Consider the following 16637-nt stretch of genomic DNA (forward strand, 5'->3'; position numbering starts at 1 on the left):
ACAGACATGGCAAAGACAATAATATAAGCAGCGAACCATGCCATTATGTCTCTTAAGATATGCTGTTTGTGCCAAGGAAAGGCATCCACTGACAAGGCGTTGGACAGTCTCTGTAAAATTCATTACGCTGTCGGCATTTCATGTATATATTTTCTCTAAGAATCACATTTTGGAGTTTACGAGTGGGAAGCGACTGGTTCTGAGCAGCAATAAAGAAGCCCTCAGTTTCACATTTAAGACCAGCCAACCTCATCCAGGCAAAGGTGTCGGTGGGATTGCTATTCTGTTCCACACACTGCATGTACACATCGATGCAATGGTTTCTCAGAAAGCTTCTCCACAAATGACCGAATCTGGGCAGACTTGGTGAAGGACTTCAGCTGGTTTACTCCCATTGCTGTGCCGTCCAGCAGTACATCGCCATCAACAAAATCAACCTCAAATTGTGTTTCAGATTGTGTCCAACAACCTTGGCACGCTAAAAAAGCTGTGGAATTCCTTGCTTTATTCATGAGTCTTGACATGCATCACCAGATCATCTGATAAATAAATATGTGCAAAAGTACATAATAAAATTCTATCATGAAGAGCCTCCACATTAATTAAACCCCGACCTCCAATATTGATTAGCATATATAAACGATTAAGAGAGGAACGAGGGTGGTGAGTTCTGTAATCAGACATGATCCTTCTGGTCAGGCGGTCAAGACTCTGGATGTCTTGTTTTGTCCAATCAGCTACTCCAAAGGAATAGGAAAGGACTGGCACAGCAAAAGTATTGGTGGCTTTGTTTCAAGCATTTAGCTCAGCTCCAGATTTTCTTTAAGCAAGATTTGTACTCGGCCCAAAGTTTGTCTTAAATTTGGGCACTCTGGAGCTTGTTTCAAACTTGCATTCTAAGATAAGTGTAGGCTTAATCTTCCACAAGATGCTCAATAACGCCTCCCTCAAGTAACTTGACTGATCCACCATTAACTACCTTGCCACATTTCAAATGAAGAGTATTGCATTTGTCGAGTAGAATTGTCATGCCAATATCATTAGAAAAGGACTCGACAACGAGAACCTGCACTTTCCAATGGGAATCTCCTTTGGCAAATATCCTTTGCTTGATGTCATCCATGTAAAGGAGATGAGAAATCGGTGTTGGGGATCTGTGCTGAGGAGGTCCGGGATGGTGACCCTCCTCTCCATTGAGCAGAAAGCTCAAAGCATTTAGAAACACACCAAAAAAACACAGGACTGAAGGTGTCCCCCTGGAATATTCCCCTGCTGATTGTAATAGATTCCAAAGTCTGCATCTGCCCTTGCGAGTACATCTCAGGTTGAGTCAACCAGCAACTCATTAAAAACTTGAGTAAATCAAGTAGTTGCTCTAGGAGGTCAATACAATGAAGAGACTTCAGAATCTATTCATGAGGCACAGAGTCATATGCTTTTTTGTAGTCAATCCAGCACACGGAGAGGTTGCGGTGATATGTTTTAGCCTCTTGATCTTTGTACCCCCAACATCCCTTTCTTGCTCCCTTCTGCTTTCTGTAAATGATATCATTAGCAGAGCAGTATGATGACACAAGGTTTGTCAAACACCCTGTAAATAATTTGTATTGTGTATTCAAACTGTCTACAAGAGAACTGAAACAGTGAAGTAATGGTGTTTGGACACAGGGGAATAGTTTCCAGTGCAGGTTTTGAATGCCATCAGGCCCGGGAGATATATTAGATATGGACTCATTGATAACACTTTTCAAGCAATCTGGTGATATATAACAGACAAACGAGCTAGTTACTGTCTCATGCATTGCCTGGTCATAATCACGGATCCATGGTGCCTCAAGATTGCAGTCGCCGGGTACAGACCACAACGATTTCCAGAACCTTTCATTGGCTGCCATGGGAGGCCGTTTATCATGCTCACGATCACCATTTGTTGTAAGTTTTAAGAATGTATTTTTCTTTTCCCATTTTTTCTCTTTCTATTTGCTTTTAGGGAATCAACAATTTCTTTTGTTGTCTTATACTGTGATTATTATTATTTTTTGCCAACTAACTCCAAAGCACCCCTGGTCAACATCACTACAAAACAACTGCTAGAATTAGTCTGCATGGACTTTTCGAAGTTGGACAGGTGCAAGGGAGGATATGAGTGTGTAACTTCACATGTTATGCTCAGGCCATTCCCACAAAGAATATGGCTGCCCGGACCACAGCGGAAGCCTTTTACAACAATTTTGTCAGTCATTACAGCATGCCTCAGAGGATAATACTGACCAAGGATACAATTTTGAGAGCAAGCTCTTTGAGAGTTATGTCAAATGTTGACTATCAAGAAATCAAGGACTACCCCATACCATCCCATGGGTAATGGGATGTGTGAAAGATTCAACTGTACATTGTGTGACATGCTTGGTACCCTCAAGCCTGACAAGAAGAAAGACTGGATGATGTATATTGGCCCCCTTGTCCATGCATATAGCTGTCTCCTTTCAACCTTCTTTTTGGACGAGAACCAAGACTCCCAATAGATTTGGCTTTTAGGATTGAGCGCAATCAAGGCCACCAGTCCATATTCCAGTACACAAAATCACTCAAGGAGAGATTGCATACCAATAAGCATACCCACAAGCAAGAGAATCGTCTAAGGATGCTCAAAGACGTCAAAAGGAGGGGTATGATTTGAGACTAAGAGAAGCCACTCTACAGGTTGGGGACAGAGTCCTAGTTAAAACCCTTGCTTTTGATGGTCGTCACAAGCTTACAGACCATTTTGAAGAGGACGATTATATTATTGTAGCTGAGCTGAATTTCGTGTGCAAGGTCCAGAAGGAGAATGGCGAGGGTAGGATGAAAACTCTCCATCAAAATCACCTGTTACCCATTAGAACGTTGTTAGTCCCAGATCAGGTACGAATGGATTCAAAACCATCTACACGTCCTGTTCCTAAAAGGAGGAAGCTTCTGATCCAGCAACAGAGAGTTGAAGCAGCCAATCAGCCATCAGATGAAGAAAAAAGGGTTAAAGAGGATAGAAGTGGTAGAATGGTCAACCAGCCAGTCCAAGAGGCATCAGTCGCAAACACCCAAACGGGTCAGCACAGATACTGGAGTATATGATTAGATGAGGCATTCTACAGAAGATAGTCCTGGCGACAGTCATGAACGTCTTGTGGTAGAGGATGATGCTTCTACGCCGATAATAAGAACTGTCTAGCACAAAAGTATGTCCTGATGATGAGGATGGGTTGGAACAGCACCAGTCAGGAAGTTCCATAGTTTCAACTGAATCAGCTACCAGACCAGAACCCCGACCAAGAAGATCAGTCCAAGAGAAGAAGACACCTAAAAAGATATTCTCAGGAGACTATGTCATGAGCCACACAGTCCCAGAGACAGTGATGCTGCAAAGATCTCGGATTAGACAACAGCTTGCAACACAAGGTTTTTTTGAACACATTGGCGGCACAGTTTCACATGCAATCTTGTCTGTAATAGATGGACAATTTTCATATTGTCTCTTGCTATATATTGGGTTTCATGACGAGGACGTCATTCATGGGGAGGGGGAAGACTTAGTGTGTGGCAGTGTAGTTTTTTTATGTTACAGTATTATATTTTATCTAAGTTGATCCTGCTATTTGAAGATGCACCTGTCTTCATGTACATAATACACACCTGTAAATATTGGTTATTTTAGCATACTGAGAAGTGGTTGCCCTATCTTACAATAGTCATAGCCCTGACCTGCCTCAGTCTTTTGTCTAGCTTACATAATTATCACACAGGTTACACTTTGTGGTTGACCTGCTAATTTAGTCAGTCTTAAGCATTTGAACAGTAAGCAGCCCCACATTACAGGGAAAGTTATCTGGGATATAAGCTCACCTCTGTAATATTTCCAAGGGTTTTATGTATAAGGACATTGGTGGATTCGTCCCAACGTAATAAAGATGCCGTCAGCTCACATCCCGTAGCCTTGTGGAACAAACCCCAAATCTCCTGCTACTACATAAATTAATAAATCTGATGTAGTAAATGTATTACATATTATGTAATATGAGCATGGAAGTGCAGCAAGAGGAATATCAGCTGAGTTACAAAAAACAAACATTGATCAAAGGTTTAACCGATAACATGCTGATTGATTCATTTCTTATATCTTGCACAGTGGCTTTGTCAAAAGGTAGTGTTTTTGTATGTAGACTTACTAATCTTTACTGAATACACCCTGTCGTACAGCACCTGTGTAAAAAACAATGTCCTTCCTTCATAGGGTTAACCGCCAATATGTTGATTGATTGCTCATTATTGGCTAACTTAATTACTTTTTTAGAGAATGGCGGACATCATGCAATTAGATGCCAGGTGTGCTATCTTGGGTGACCAATGACAAATGAGACTATACAGAAATGTGAAAAACCTGAAACGACGAATCACTTTTTCGCATATTAAACTGTTAAAAGACACCTGACATGGAACAGGATTCTTTTTCAGCTGCATATGAATGGCATATCATTCCTTTATGTTGATATTGATGAATACTTCCCTCGACCTAGGTAACAGCATGATATTTTTGCTGCAACTTTAGTCTGTTTTAATTTTCAGATTTGCATTTTGTTTCTATTGATTGATTGTATCCTGGACAAAAATTCTGGAAGGCATTGATGTCAGCTAACTGGTTCAGACCGATCGCACCCCACATTATGATGCTTGGACTACCCCACGAGTCTCTTTCAACAATACTCATTGGAAAACGTTTCACCACGCCCTCGCTATACTCTCACTCTGCTATTGACTGTCGAAACACAACATCGGCTTTCAGGAGATAACAGCACAGTTCTCCATTGTCAATAACACCAATTACGATGCTGAGTTGCCAACTACAGTCGGTTTTGAGCGGTGAGGACAAGACTATGATAGGGCCTGTGACTGCAGAGGTTTCTCCGCGCAAATATCGACATTGATGGGTCTTTTGTTAGTCCCAATAGTATGACGTGCTGTTTCCGTCGCTCTTGGGAAGCGATCCTGCAGATGGTGGCACACAATCTGTCGGTCTTGACGCTGCGATGTTACTGAAGTTCGCCCACTGTGTGGACCGTCTTGAATGTTCTTAGCGACCTGATACCACTCCTGCTGTCCTAACATGAACATTAAAATGATTGGCTACCCTCCATGCAGTCTGGACAACTTGCAATCGTCTCATGACTTGGTTACTCTGATCTCTCGTAAGACCTGGCATGGTAGTTGTGTCAAAACAAAAATGATTTCAGGCAAGTTTGGCACTCGCTTTCATTTGGTAGGGCTGCCATGACATGCACGTGCATTTTCATTTTCACAAATGACATACGGAACCTTTTACCATGTCTACCTTTTTTCGGTGCATTTGGTCGATATGCTTTTTCTTTAGAATACACACTGAACAAATTTTTGCACTTGGTTTTGAAAAGCGACGTTTCTTTTGTGATTCAGTATATAAAGACGTACACTGACTTCGTTATTTTTCAGTTCTTATGTTTTTACCACTGACAGTTTTCATTTATTATCATACTAATGAAGAATTTTAAAAAATCATCTTTGTTGATCAATCTATATTTATACTATCAATTGCGCATGCGTGCGGTGCAGCAGAGGTCACGAACTAGTCATGAATTCTGTGATATCATTCGGGTACCCACGGGAGAAAAACAATAACAAAAGCAACGGAAATTGCTCTGAATCAGTGCGCCTTTTAATTTAGGAAATCACTGGAATACACCTATTTAAGTTTCCCTGTTTCTTGCTAAGATAATCAAGTATCAGAAAATGATACATAGTGTCAAATCTGAGCTTGGCTTTGTTTACATTTCAGACATGTGGTTCTTTTCCAAACATTCGTTTTCACATCTTGTATTTTTGGCTAGATATCACTGAGATACTTGGTATTGGTGATGAAGACCATTTGTCATTCTATTGTGAATTGTGTGAAGAATTCAGGGATTCGGGAAAGCAGTGAACGAGTTTAGTTTTACACCGCACTCATAAATATTCCAGCTATATGGCGGCCTTCTATAAATAATCGAGTCTGGACCACTCTGGATATCAACAGCATTCCATCAATCTATGCAAATGGGATACGATGACATGTATCAACCAAGTCAGCGAGCCAGACCATCCGATCCCGTAAGTCGCCTCTTACGACAATAAATGAGTTACTGAAGATCAAGAATCCTTTCTGGGATCTACATGGGTTCGTGTGAGGAAGGTTACATTGAATTGTAGTTGTGATGTAATGGGCGAAACAGAACCGACATACGTGGGACATGTTTTCATAAACACTCTGCAATATGACTGAAAGTTCTTGTTTAGCAAAACATTTTCAGCAATACTCGGTTCAGTGGTGATATTTCAGAGTGACCATTGATGATTCGATCAGACAACAGCAACAAAATACCGATGATCACAACAAAACGTGTGTTTATTTCTTTTCAAATTCAATACGCCCAGTAAAATTCGACATTAAAATTTAAACATGCATCGTGTATTACCAAACAGCTAACACCATATCCCGCCTAATTCATGTTGTGTTTTATAATATGAAGCAATAAGTAATACTAACAAAGAACTGTTCAGTGGGAATAATATACAAATACAAAGTAAGTCTTGTTCCCGCCCTTTGGTAATATAAATTTCACATCATAAAAATTTCATAATTGTTTTTAACCCTTGTCAACTCATCTGAACCACCTTGTTTGGCTATTCCCAACAATCAAATTTTACTTGTGAATGAACTGTTATTGCTTCGGCGCATTATCATTTGTTTCCAATCGTGTACAGAAGGTTGGTAAACTCTTTTCTCATTCCTGTCACTGAAATTTGCAAATTATGAAAAGTTCCGTAACAGGAACGAGGAAAGAGGAAAGAGTCCCTTGATCGATAGTATTTGTAAAAAACGAATTGACGTCAATATACAGAAATTCTAACAAGGATGTAACTGACACTCACTACGGCCCCAAATTACGCCATATACGCCATGGTAACATTAGTCACAACTGTTATTAGACTGGTCAGTTACGGTCTGTTCAGGATAAGCCTGATAATCAAGTACTATTCATGTATGAATAGCAGCAAATAGAATCTGTTCTTCCTCAGTATCTTGTGAGTTATAGCAATTGCATTGGAAAACAGATACATTTCTTGCATATAAATGCATTTTCCGATTTACTATTACATTACAGACAATAATTCGATCGACATCTTGTTATTTGTTTGAGGACAAAAATGTTCAACTTTTCAAAACAATAAACACATACATAGGTGCAAAAGTATTAACATGTATCGATTGATCGAAAGTGTTTTCACAATTCCTTTATTTTGGGTTTAAAAGATAACTAAATAACAGATCCAACATCTGTAAAGGTCTTCTGACATGAAATGGTTATACATACTGATGGCAGTGAAACCTGCTTGTATCTAGGGTATTATTCCAGTCCCAATGCATCGCCAACTAACTTCAGACGAAGCAGATTGTTTTATGCAACTTGCAATATTTGAACTCAAGTCACTGACACACACCGAATGGTAAGGCTGCACTATCAAATGCCAGCTGTGAAAAATAGCACTCTTTACCTGCCATCCGTGTTTCAGCATCGTTGACGCCTTGCAGGAAAGCATCCTCCAGGTCACGTCCTATCTCCTCCTGCTTTACACATTCATTCAATCCCTGAAGTAGAGAACCAGATGTAGAAGTCAAGGGATATGGTGGTGGTGGAGAGGGTGCAGATAGGGGAGGCAACAAACAAGCTGTCTCACCCGGGTTTGGTGTGCTGTTAACAAAATTTCATGATGGACAACAGCAATGGGCTTCATTTGTCAATCTAAAGCATCTCAGGGACCAGTTCCACAGAACAATCTCTGATCAATGTGTAGTTAGCTATTGGGAAATATGAGATGAGAACACTGCACTGACAGCCTGTTTGTGACCCCAAGGCGTAAAGCGACAAGTATAACAAGATGGTGAGACCATCATGCTCATCTACAGAGGTATTGATCCATGTACACTTAGTCAATCTGGAATATTTCTATATACAACTGCACCTTGTATACCAAAGCAGAGTTTTTACCTAAGACTCCAACTAAGAACCCCTGGCAAACAACGGGGTTAAAAGAACTGTTTTGGAAGGTTTCTTACAAGTACATATTTTGACGGAGTGAGAGTTGAGTTGAGTTGAGCTTTACGTCACATCGGCATTATTCCAGCCATATAGTGACGAGAACAAGTCTGCATTAATATACATTGTAAGTACAAAGTGATTTCGTTTCAAAGACATACATTCATCATTTTAGAACAGAGAATGTCATAGCACTAGGTTGAAAAGCAGGTACATTCGTTATTGACATTACACAGTTACATTTTATGATAAAGATCGACTTCCCTCAGGTAGTTTAGTATCAGATGAGCGCTCACGCTGGAGAACAGATCTTTCAGATTGGTTGCGTGATAATGCGAGTCCCTTGCAGATGTACAATCCACACAGTCAAGCAGAATATGCTTGACGGTGAGAGCCACATCGCAGGAGAGACATATGGGGGGTCCATCCCTATCTGTTTTTAGCAGATAGTCATGTGTAAACCGACTGTGGCCAATACGACATCGTCGTAAAATTACTTCATCACGTCTTGACTGGCAACCCAAGTAGGTATAACCGATTGTTGGCTTCAATTCATGGAGTTTGTTTCTTCCTACTTGAGTGTCCCACCTTTTTTGCATCAAGTCCCGAGTATAGCTTTTGATAGTGGGTTTGAAAGAGTGAAGTTTAAACATCGACGAAACAGCTTTTCAAGTAACATCACTGCATGTTAGGAAAGCATGAAATGAAACAGGCGTTAAGACTTTTTCGGAGAATCCCATAATCTGTGGTACTAACAAATTCATAGACATAACCAGGACATATATATTTAGAGTTATTGTTATACAGTGTCAAATGGTAAGCATCAAAATGGTAAGCATCTTTCTGCCATATCAATAGCAAGGATAATTATTCATAACTTATGAACCTGACTTGAGAAATCACCAATTCAAATTTGGGAATATCAACCAATATTACCCATATGGGATAAAACATGCAGTGTAATATCTTTTGGATATTTGTTTGAGTTTGAACCATAAAACTGTAATTATATAACTGACTTATTTTCAGTAATCACTCATACCTAACGGGTTATTCAATAAATTGTTCATGTGGATTTGGGACTGAATAACTCACTCTACATCCAACAGAATCTCCGTGTCAAAAGTTGAGTAGTATGTTTACCGCATGAGAAACAAATACATTCTGATTATCAGATTCCATTAGGCCACAAGAAATTAATTATCAAATTTAATCTAAAGTATGTGAGATAAGTGATTATATTTTCAGTAATTATTTTTAAGGATTTGTTGACATCTGTGGACATGAGTTTGTCTTCAGATGTGATGACAAGAAACACGATTGTTCTTCAGGACTGGTGTATGGTGAATTTCATCAACTAAGTGAACACGATAACAATGTCAGTTGCTTGGTCTGATGTACACATGTAAGGATGTCACGTGTAAAAGCTGCCGAGGTCACATGGGCATTGGCCATTCTCGTTACATCCATGAATATTATATTTTGTTAAAAGTTGAAGATTCTCCATTTTGTATCCCTTGTGATGACAGAATAACAATCAAGCATGTCCTGCTTGATTGTGTAGATTTTTCCATCACAAGGGATAACTATTTCAAGGTTTTAACCACGAATGATCTTTCTAGCATACATTCTCGTTTACTTGTATTTTTTATCAATATGTTTGGTATATAATGAAGGATCTTTATATTTGGAGAACACATCTGATAGCTGAGATCGTTTGTGGCAGTACTCTCAAAGGGGGTTGAAGTAGTGTAGACTTATTGTCGCCCTGAGAGGGCTTATGTGCTAGTTTTAAATTTTCTGTTTTTCTATTTTACTGTCCTTTGTTGACAGGTATTTATACTGATTTGGTTTCTTTTAATATGGAACTCTAATGGTCACGACATGGCTGAAATACGGCCGATGTGACTTTAAATTTTAACTCACTCATTGAAATGAGCATTACAGTTTGGGTTGAGATACAATTTTGTGTGTCGTTGTGCTCACCCTCTTGTAATCTTTGACATTGTCAGCATGGAAGGGTTGGTCATATTCCTTCACTAGGCGAGACAGGCGGCCGGTCTCCTTCATCAGCGCTGTGTTGACCTGTATATTTGGTGGAACTTAACAAATTGAACATGAAGGTAGTTGTTTAAATTCCAAAGTGTAATCCTTTAAATGTTCAGTGACAAAATGTTGTTTTATGTCAGGTAAACAGTATGCCTTCCATATTTAAAAGGCCTGTAAATATTAAAGTCTAGGACAGAATGTGGTTGGCATTAATATTATAATGTCAAACTCACTTGCCGCCATGGAATGAAAACACACAATAAACAAAGCCTAACCATCAGATCAAATAAGATACCTCATTGTTCAAGCAAATTTGTATCGCATGAGACTTATTCTGACCCAGCAGGTCAGGACCTATTCTAACCCTCCTGAGAATCCTATTCTAACCCTACAGAGTAGACGTCAGAAGAACTGAAATGCCCTTACCTCCCTCAGCACATCTTTAACAATGGTCGGGATCTCTGTCTCAATGTTATTGTCCAGAGAGAAAAGATCCCTCTCAATGGCGACCAGTTCATTATTTCGCTCCTGTCGCTTGTTTTCCTGATCAGTTCTAGAGACATAGGAGCCAAAATGTTGTCCACAGTACCTCCTTTCCACTATTGTTATGTTTCACAAAGTCCAATGTCATAATAACCAAAATTCATGTCTCACAACATCCACTCCATCCTCGATAATCTCCAGGGTATACATTACGATAAATCTCCACTATACCCTGGATGCATCTACGGCTCCCTTGGCTGGCTTTATATCCAATCAGATGTCTACGCTGGGAAGTTGAGCGTAGACATCACAACTCACTTTCGCTTCTTAAATTATCTAACCGATTAAACTTGGCAACACAATTGATGAAGAGGTACTCTGAAAGAGGTAGAAGGCGTTCTTGCATATATATATTTTAAAGTTTCAGATCTGTCAATTTGTCTGTATGACTTCCCCCAAAGTCTGAGTCGCACTGCCAACAGACCTTCGAGGCTGCGACCACTATCTTTGTTGACACTGGCAAGCTCGGTTGTAACGGCGGCTTAGCTGATTGGCTACTGTGAGAATGCGGAGCCAGTAAAGGGAGGTAATAAAATTATTGGGCCGAGACATAGATGCATCCAAGGAAGTTGTGGAGATTTATCGGAACATATACCCTGGAGATTATCGAGGATGCATTCACTTATAGAAGCACGGTAACGTAAAAAAGTCGTTGACTTTTAACTATATCTTTTGGTCTTCCGTTAAGTAAGAAGTAAAATCCTTAAAAAATGTGCACAAGACCAGCTTGCAGCCAACAGACTTAAATATCTTGAGTACACACATTATACAGGGATGCAAGTGTTGTACTGACATGAAGTATAGGCAGAAGTCTGTCACTCCAGTCACTCTTCTTGGCATTATTGTGAGTCTTTGTGTAGTGTTAGTATAATGTGTGACTTACTTCAGCTGTAGACTTGTGGTATATGCCTGCTCCATGATTCCCCTGACATCGGATGTGATGAATTTGCCGCTCACAGTGTGGTGCTCAAACTTGGTTTTCACAGCAGACTTGGAGATGCATTGCTAACGAGCAAGAAGTAAGCTGTGTGTTTAAAAATACTTTGGCAAACATTTCAATTAATACTGAAACTATTTTTATATCAAGAAATCCCCAGTGTGACTAAATTTTCCCTTTTCGATTGAACTCCCGATCCACTGAGGCATGTCGTACAACAAGCACCTGAAACTTAACATAACCCGAGGTAGCAACTGAGATACAAAACTAAGAAATACAAAAGTATACTAGGCACATAAAGAAACTGTGCATACAAAAATTTACATAAGGTACCAGAACACAAATGACGTATTGATCGGCCACGTTCTGGACGTCCACGTGTAACAACACCGAGACAGGACAGATGGATAAGGGTGAACCATCTTCGCCACAGGTTTCAGACTGCAGTGATGACTGCCCGAACCATCCCAGGACTTCGCCGTATCCACACCAACACAGTTCGACAACGTTTACGTCATCACGGGATCAGACCAAAACGTCCGCCATACGGCCTATCCTGACACAACGTCAAGCCTTCCTTGCACATTTGATAGGCACTATGCGTCGTCGATGCACTGCTGTTCTCAATGCCGATGGTGGACATACCCGTTATGTCCATAACATTCTCCCAACTTGTTATGGTCTCATGATCCCTCCATTAAAGTTTGTATGTACCTTTGACATTGTTATCGTACTTATCAACTGGGATAACATTTTGACAATGCACAGTTTCTTTATGTGGCAAGTATACAATCACTTACCTCAAATTGGTTTTCAAACTTGTCAAATTCGGAAAGTCGTTTTTCATACCCGACCCGCAATTCACCACCTGCAACATAGTTGGCTTCACAAGTGTCTTGAATTTCAATTGTTAAGTTAAATAAACTGAAGAAGATAACAAATATAAAAAAGATGATTTACGTAAGAAATATTGTCAAGACGTGGGCACACCAAACCAAGGGCACCGGGAACAATGGGGAGCCTGACGACAGTGTAATTTGGATGCAAGCGAGACATTTCGAAGACGAAGTCTGCATACTTAGCATGCTTTTCCTGAGTCTTGCCAATCACATTGCTGTCAAAAGGGTCAGAAAATTCAATGATATAAATAAATTCATTGGCCTTATTAAAAGGACATCATCCGGTTTGTTTGTGAAATTCTTCTCAGGCCTATTCCACAGAAGCTTGAAAGCATCATTTTCCATGACGCCGTGGACATGGTCAGGGGGTCAGGGAGTCAAAGCCACAGGCATGGCGAAGACGGTAGTAGAAGCAACGAGTCATGTCATCATGTCGTTTAAGATGTGCTGTTTGTGCCAAAGAAGGGCATACACTGACGAGTCGTTGGAAAGTCTCTGTAAATTCATTGCACAATCGACATTTCATGCAAATATTTAGAATGACATTTAGGCGATTGCGAGAGTGTCCTGGACAGCAGAAAAGAAAGTCTTCAGTTTCACATTTCAGACCAGCCGACTTCATCCAGGCGAAGGAGTTGGTTGAATTACCGTTCTGTTCCACACACTGCATGTACACACGATGCAATGATTCCTCAGAAAGCTTCTCCACAAATAATCGAATGTGGGCAGACTTGGTGAAGGACGTCACCTGGTTTACTCCCATCGCTGTACCGTCCAGAACTACATTGCCATCAACAAAATCAACCTCAAATTTCACATTCTGTCCAACAACCTTGGCATGCTTAAAATAGCCGTGGAATTCCTTTGCTTTGTCATGAGTCTTGACATGCATCACCCGAGGATCATCCAATAAATAAATATGTGCAAAAAGTACACAATAAAAATTCTATCATGAAGAGACTCCACATTAATCAAACCCCAACCTCCAGAATTGATTTGCATATATATAAACCTGAAGGCTGTTTTCTCACTATAGCGTCTTTTCCCGGAATAACCGCATTTGAGGTTTTGTTTGCTCCCAGGTCTTACTTTTCGTAAGTAAGACCTATTCCCCAGTTCTACTTTTTCCTAACTCTATATTAACATCAACATTCAAATTCAGATGATATGTTAGTGTTTGAAATCAATTGAAAAATATCGTCAAAGATCAACTTAAATGTGCAAATGTGTTCCCTAGTAGGATTAGAATCGCATCTTTCAGAGCCGGGCTGATGCCACAGGGCCGACAAAGAGTGAGGGTTGAATTATCTATTTAGAGTTAGGCCTACTGTCATTTAATTGATTTTACTAGCGCTTCAGTTACTGTTATGTCGCTTCATTGCATGATCATCTAATTATCCATCATCCCTCGACCATCAGGGTGGAGAGTAGCAGGCGCTAGTATTTTTCCTCGATCATTGGATGTGATTCTCAACAGCACATCATATTATCAATCTCAACTGGGTGGACTGGAGCACATAGTCACAGTACTTTGTCCAAGTACACTGCACATTGCCGCAACTAGGTGTTTGCATGTATTCATGTGGCCGCCATCTGGTCATATACCAGCGGATTCGTGGGTTGTTTTAAGTGCACAGGGTTGTGTACTGTACACTATAGCAAGCGGTGAACAGGTTCTTCTTAGTGATCAATATCACATGATGATTCAAGTATACTGAACAGCAAAAGAAACGGAAGTTTCGAAAAAATGAAATCTCATGAAGGTAAGCGTTTCTGTTTATGGAACGTTCATGGTAAAGTGACGTAATGATCCCATATGAGATGATGTCATGCAATTTGACGTCCATAGGAAACATTCGCACAAACACATCAACAGTGCAGCAAAACCATAATTTCAGCACGTGTATCGAAGTTTATGGATGAAAAGCATGCATTTCACTCTGAGGTATCCTTTATAAAGGTTTGTGTCAAAAAGCAGTTCAGTATTGACACTAGGAGGTGTACACGCCACACAAACGATGCCTTGACTAACGACTGAGCAGAGGGGAATGGCCATTGGAAAATTACACGGAGGTAGCATTGCAACCGCTGTAGCTAGACAATTGGGCTGTCATCTGAACACCACTACACGACTTGCTTAACGTCATCTGCAAAGCGGGTTGCTGCTGATCGTCCCCGTACCGGATGGCAACGAGTGACAACTCATGCGCAAGATCGGTTCATCCGGGTCACTCATCTAAGGAACCGAACTCAAGCAGCAACAGTAACAGCAGCCTTTGTTCTTGGGTCAAGGGGAGCAGTGCCAAGCGATTAGGCGATTGGCTGCTGGAATCCACTGCCGAAGGCAATATGTGGGAGCCAATTTTGGCACGTCAACAACGCCAGCGACGATTGCAGCCCTCACACAGCAAGGGTGTCGATGGATTATCTGGCTCAAAACAACATTAAGGTCTCTTTCCCCGGATATGGCTCCCATTGAACATTCTGGGACGAAATTGGACGGAGGATTGCTGCAGGTAGACAGCCACTCACACTTGCACAGTTGGAATAGAGATTGGTGTTTGAGCGGAACCAGTTGCCTCAGGCATTCTTTCAGACTCTAGTGAACTCAATGAGGCCACGTTGCACGGCCTGTGTGCAAGCTCAAGGTGGCTATACGCGTTACTAAAGAGACTGTCACTTTTCGCGTTCAGGGGTATCTCCATTTGACGGACTGTGATCAATTTGAACTTATTGCAATTCAATGTCAACAGCAACTTTTAGCTGTTAAACTGACAGTGTTTTCTATAGAATTAATGATTAGACATAATTTGGGTTGTCTTCTATTCAAAAACTTGACAAAAAGCCAGACTTGCGTTTCTTTTGCTGTTCAGTATATGATTCATCACTTTATGAGACTGAATAAGTTTTCATCAGTGTCGGAGTCACTGGATTCTGAATAGGAGTTGGCCAGAGAGATGACGACTGGTTGAACTCGACCATTGTTGACGTCGGTACTCTCTCAATGGCAATAATGGCGAATGTCTCAGCGACGAATTCCAACTTGTGAATCTACTGTAAAGATTCGTAACTTGTTACTCCGGTACCTCGGGTACCTTGATGACGTCGGATCACTGTTGTCCACTCGTTTTGGAAAGATTGAAACATTTTGGTTTTCACTTCACTTGCAACACGCTGTATCGGAAAGTCTTCCAAATGTAGTTTATACTTTGCAAGAATCCTGAAATTCCAATTTCTCCTATTGCTTCTCTAGTGGCCCAGCTAAACCTTTTTCATGATAGCCTTTCACATAAGATCAGACATAACCGTTTATAGCGTCTAGACACTGGTTCCCATTGTCATATAGATGTTGCTATCCACACCATATCTCCCATGACGGGGTTGTTGTGGGCGTACGAGTCCAAGGAAGAAGCACATACCTCGTCTCTGTACGGCATCAATGGTAGAGAGTGTGTAGGTTCCCAAGATTGCTGCGCCATACTGTATGGTAGACCACACCACGAAGTCGTAGAGCTTCGCGTACGTCGGATACTCCATTCCATTCCATCTTGTACTTGGCAATCGGCACTCGCGAAGAGCAAGCTCCTTGTGGTGAGTGCTGGGTAATGCTAAAAGCTCTTCCCCCGTGTGGACCCGGGGTAGAATGCGCCCACAACACCCCATTGCTGGTCGTAAGAGGCGACCAAATTGAGCAACCTGTTTGCAGTGGGTTGCGCCATTGTGTCAGTGGAGGGCAGGAGTTCCAGGAATAGTGTTCCTTTGCCCAAAACACCACTCCAATCCCTACTTCACCTACACGGGTGGTAGAATGGGCCTGGTTCTATCAATCGGCTGGTCATGCTAAGCCCTGTGCATGTATAATTTAGCACACAAATTTAGAAACTATACTACCCATCAATAGTTTAGACTAGTCTAAATGTAGCCACTTCAGTCAACTGCTCTAAACTAGATTTTGTAAAATATTCCATATTGTTTGAAGGTATTGTTTACATATGAACTGATGTGTTGGAAAACAAATTTGTAACGCTGAAAGGGTTATTGTCGTGAGAGTACAATACACGCGAG

General features: G+C 40.8%; 1 protein-coding gene across 1 annotated transcript in view; it reads right to left on the reverse strand.

Moving 5' to 3' along the window:
* The window catches only part of LOC124280109 (mitofusin-2-like), a 357012-nt gene that overhangs the window by 18519 nt on the left and 321856 nt on the right, over positions 1-16637 (reverse strand). Inside the window, exons 9-13 of the mRNA XM_046716000.1 lie at positions 12474-12541; positions 11620-11741; positions 10620-10746; positions 10131-10229; positions 7603-7696 (exon numbers count right to left, since the gene is read on the reverse strand). Of these exons, the coding sequence (XP_046571956.1) occupies positions 7603-7696; positions 10131-10229; positions 10620-10746; positions 11620-11741; positions 12474-12541 (510 nt within the window). The remainder of the gene's footprint in view (positions 1-7602; positions 7697-10130; positions 10230-10619; positions 10747-11619; positions 11742-12473; positions 12542-16637) is intronic.

The sequence above is a fragment of the Haliotis rubra genome, unplaced genomic scaffold (genome assembly GCF_003918875.1).
Source record: "Haliotis rubra isolate DU_JTF1 unplaced genomic scaffold, ASM391887v1 Scf260, whole genome shotgun sequence".
Classification (NCBI taxonomy): Eukaryota; Metazoa; Mollusca; class Gastropoda; order Lepetellida; family Haliotidae; genus Haliotis; species Haliotis rubra.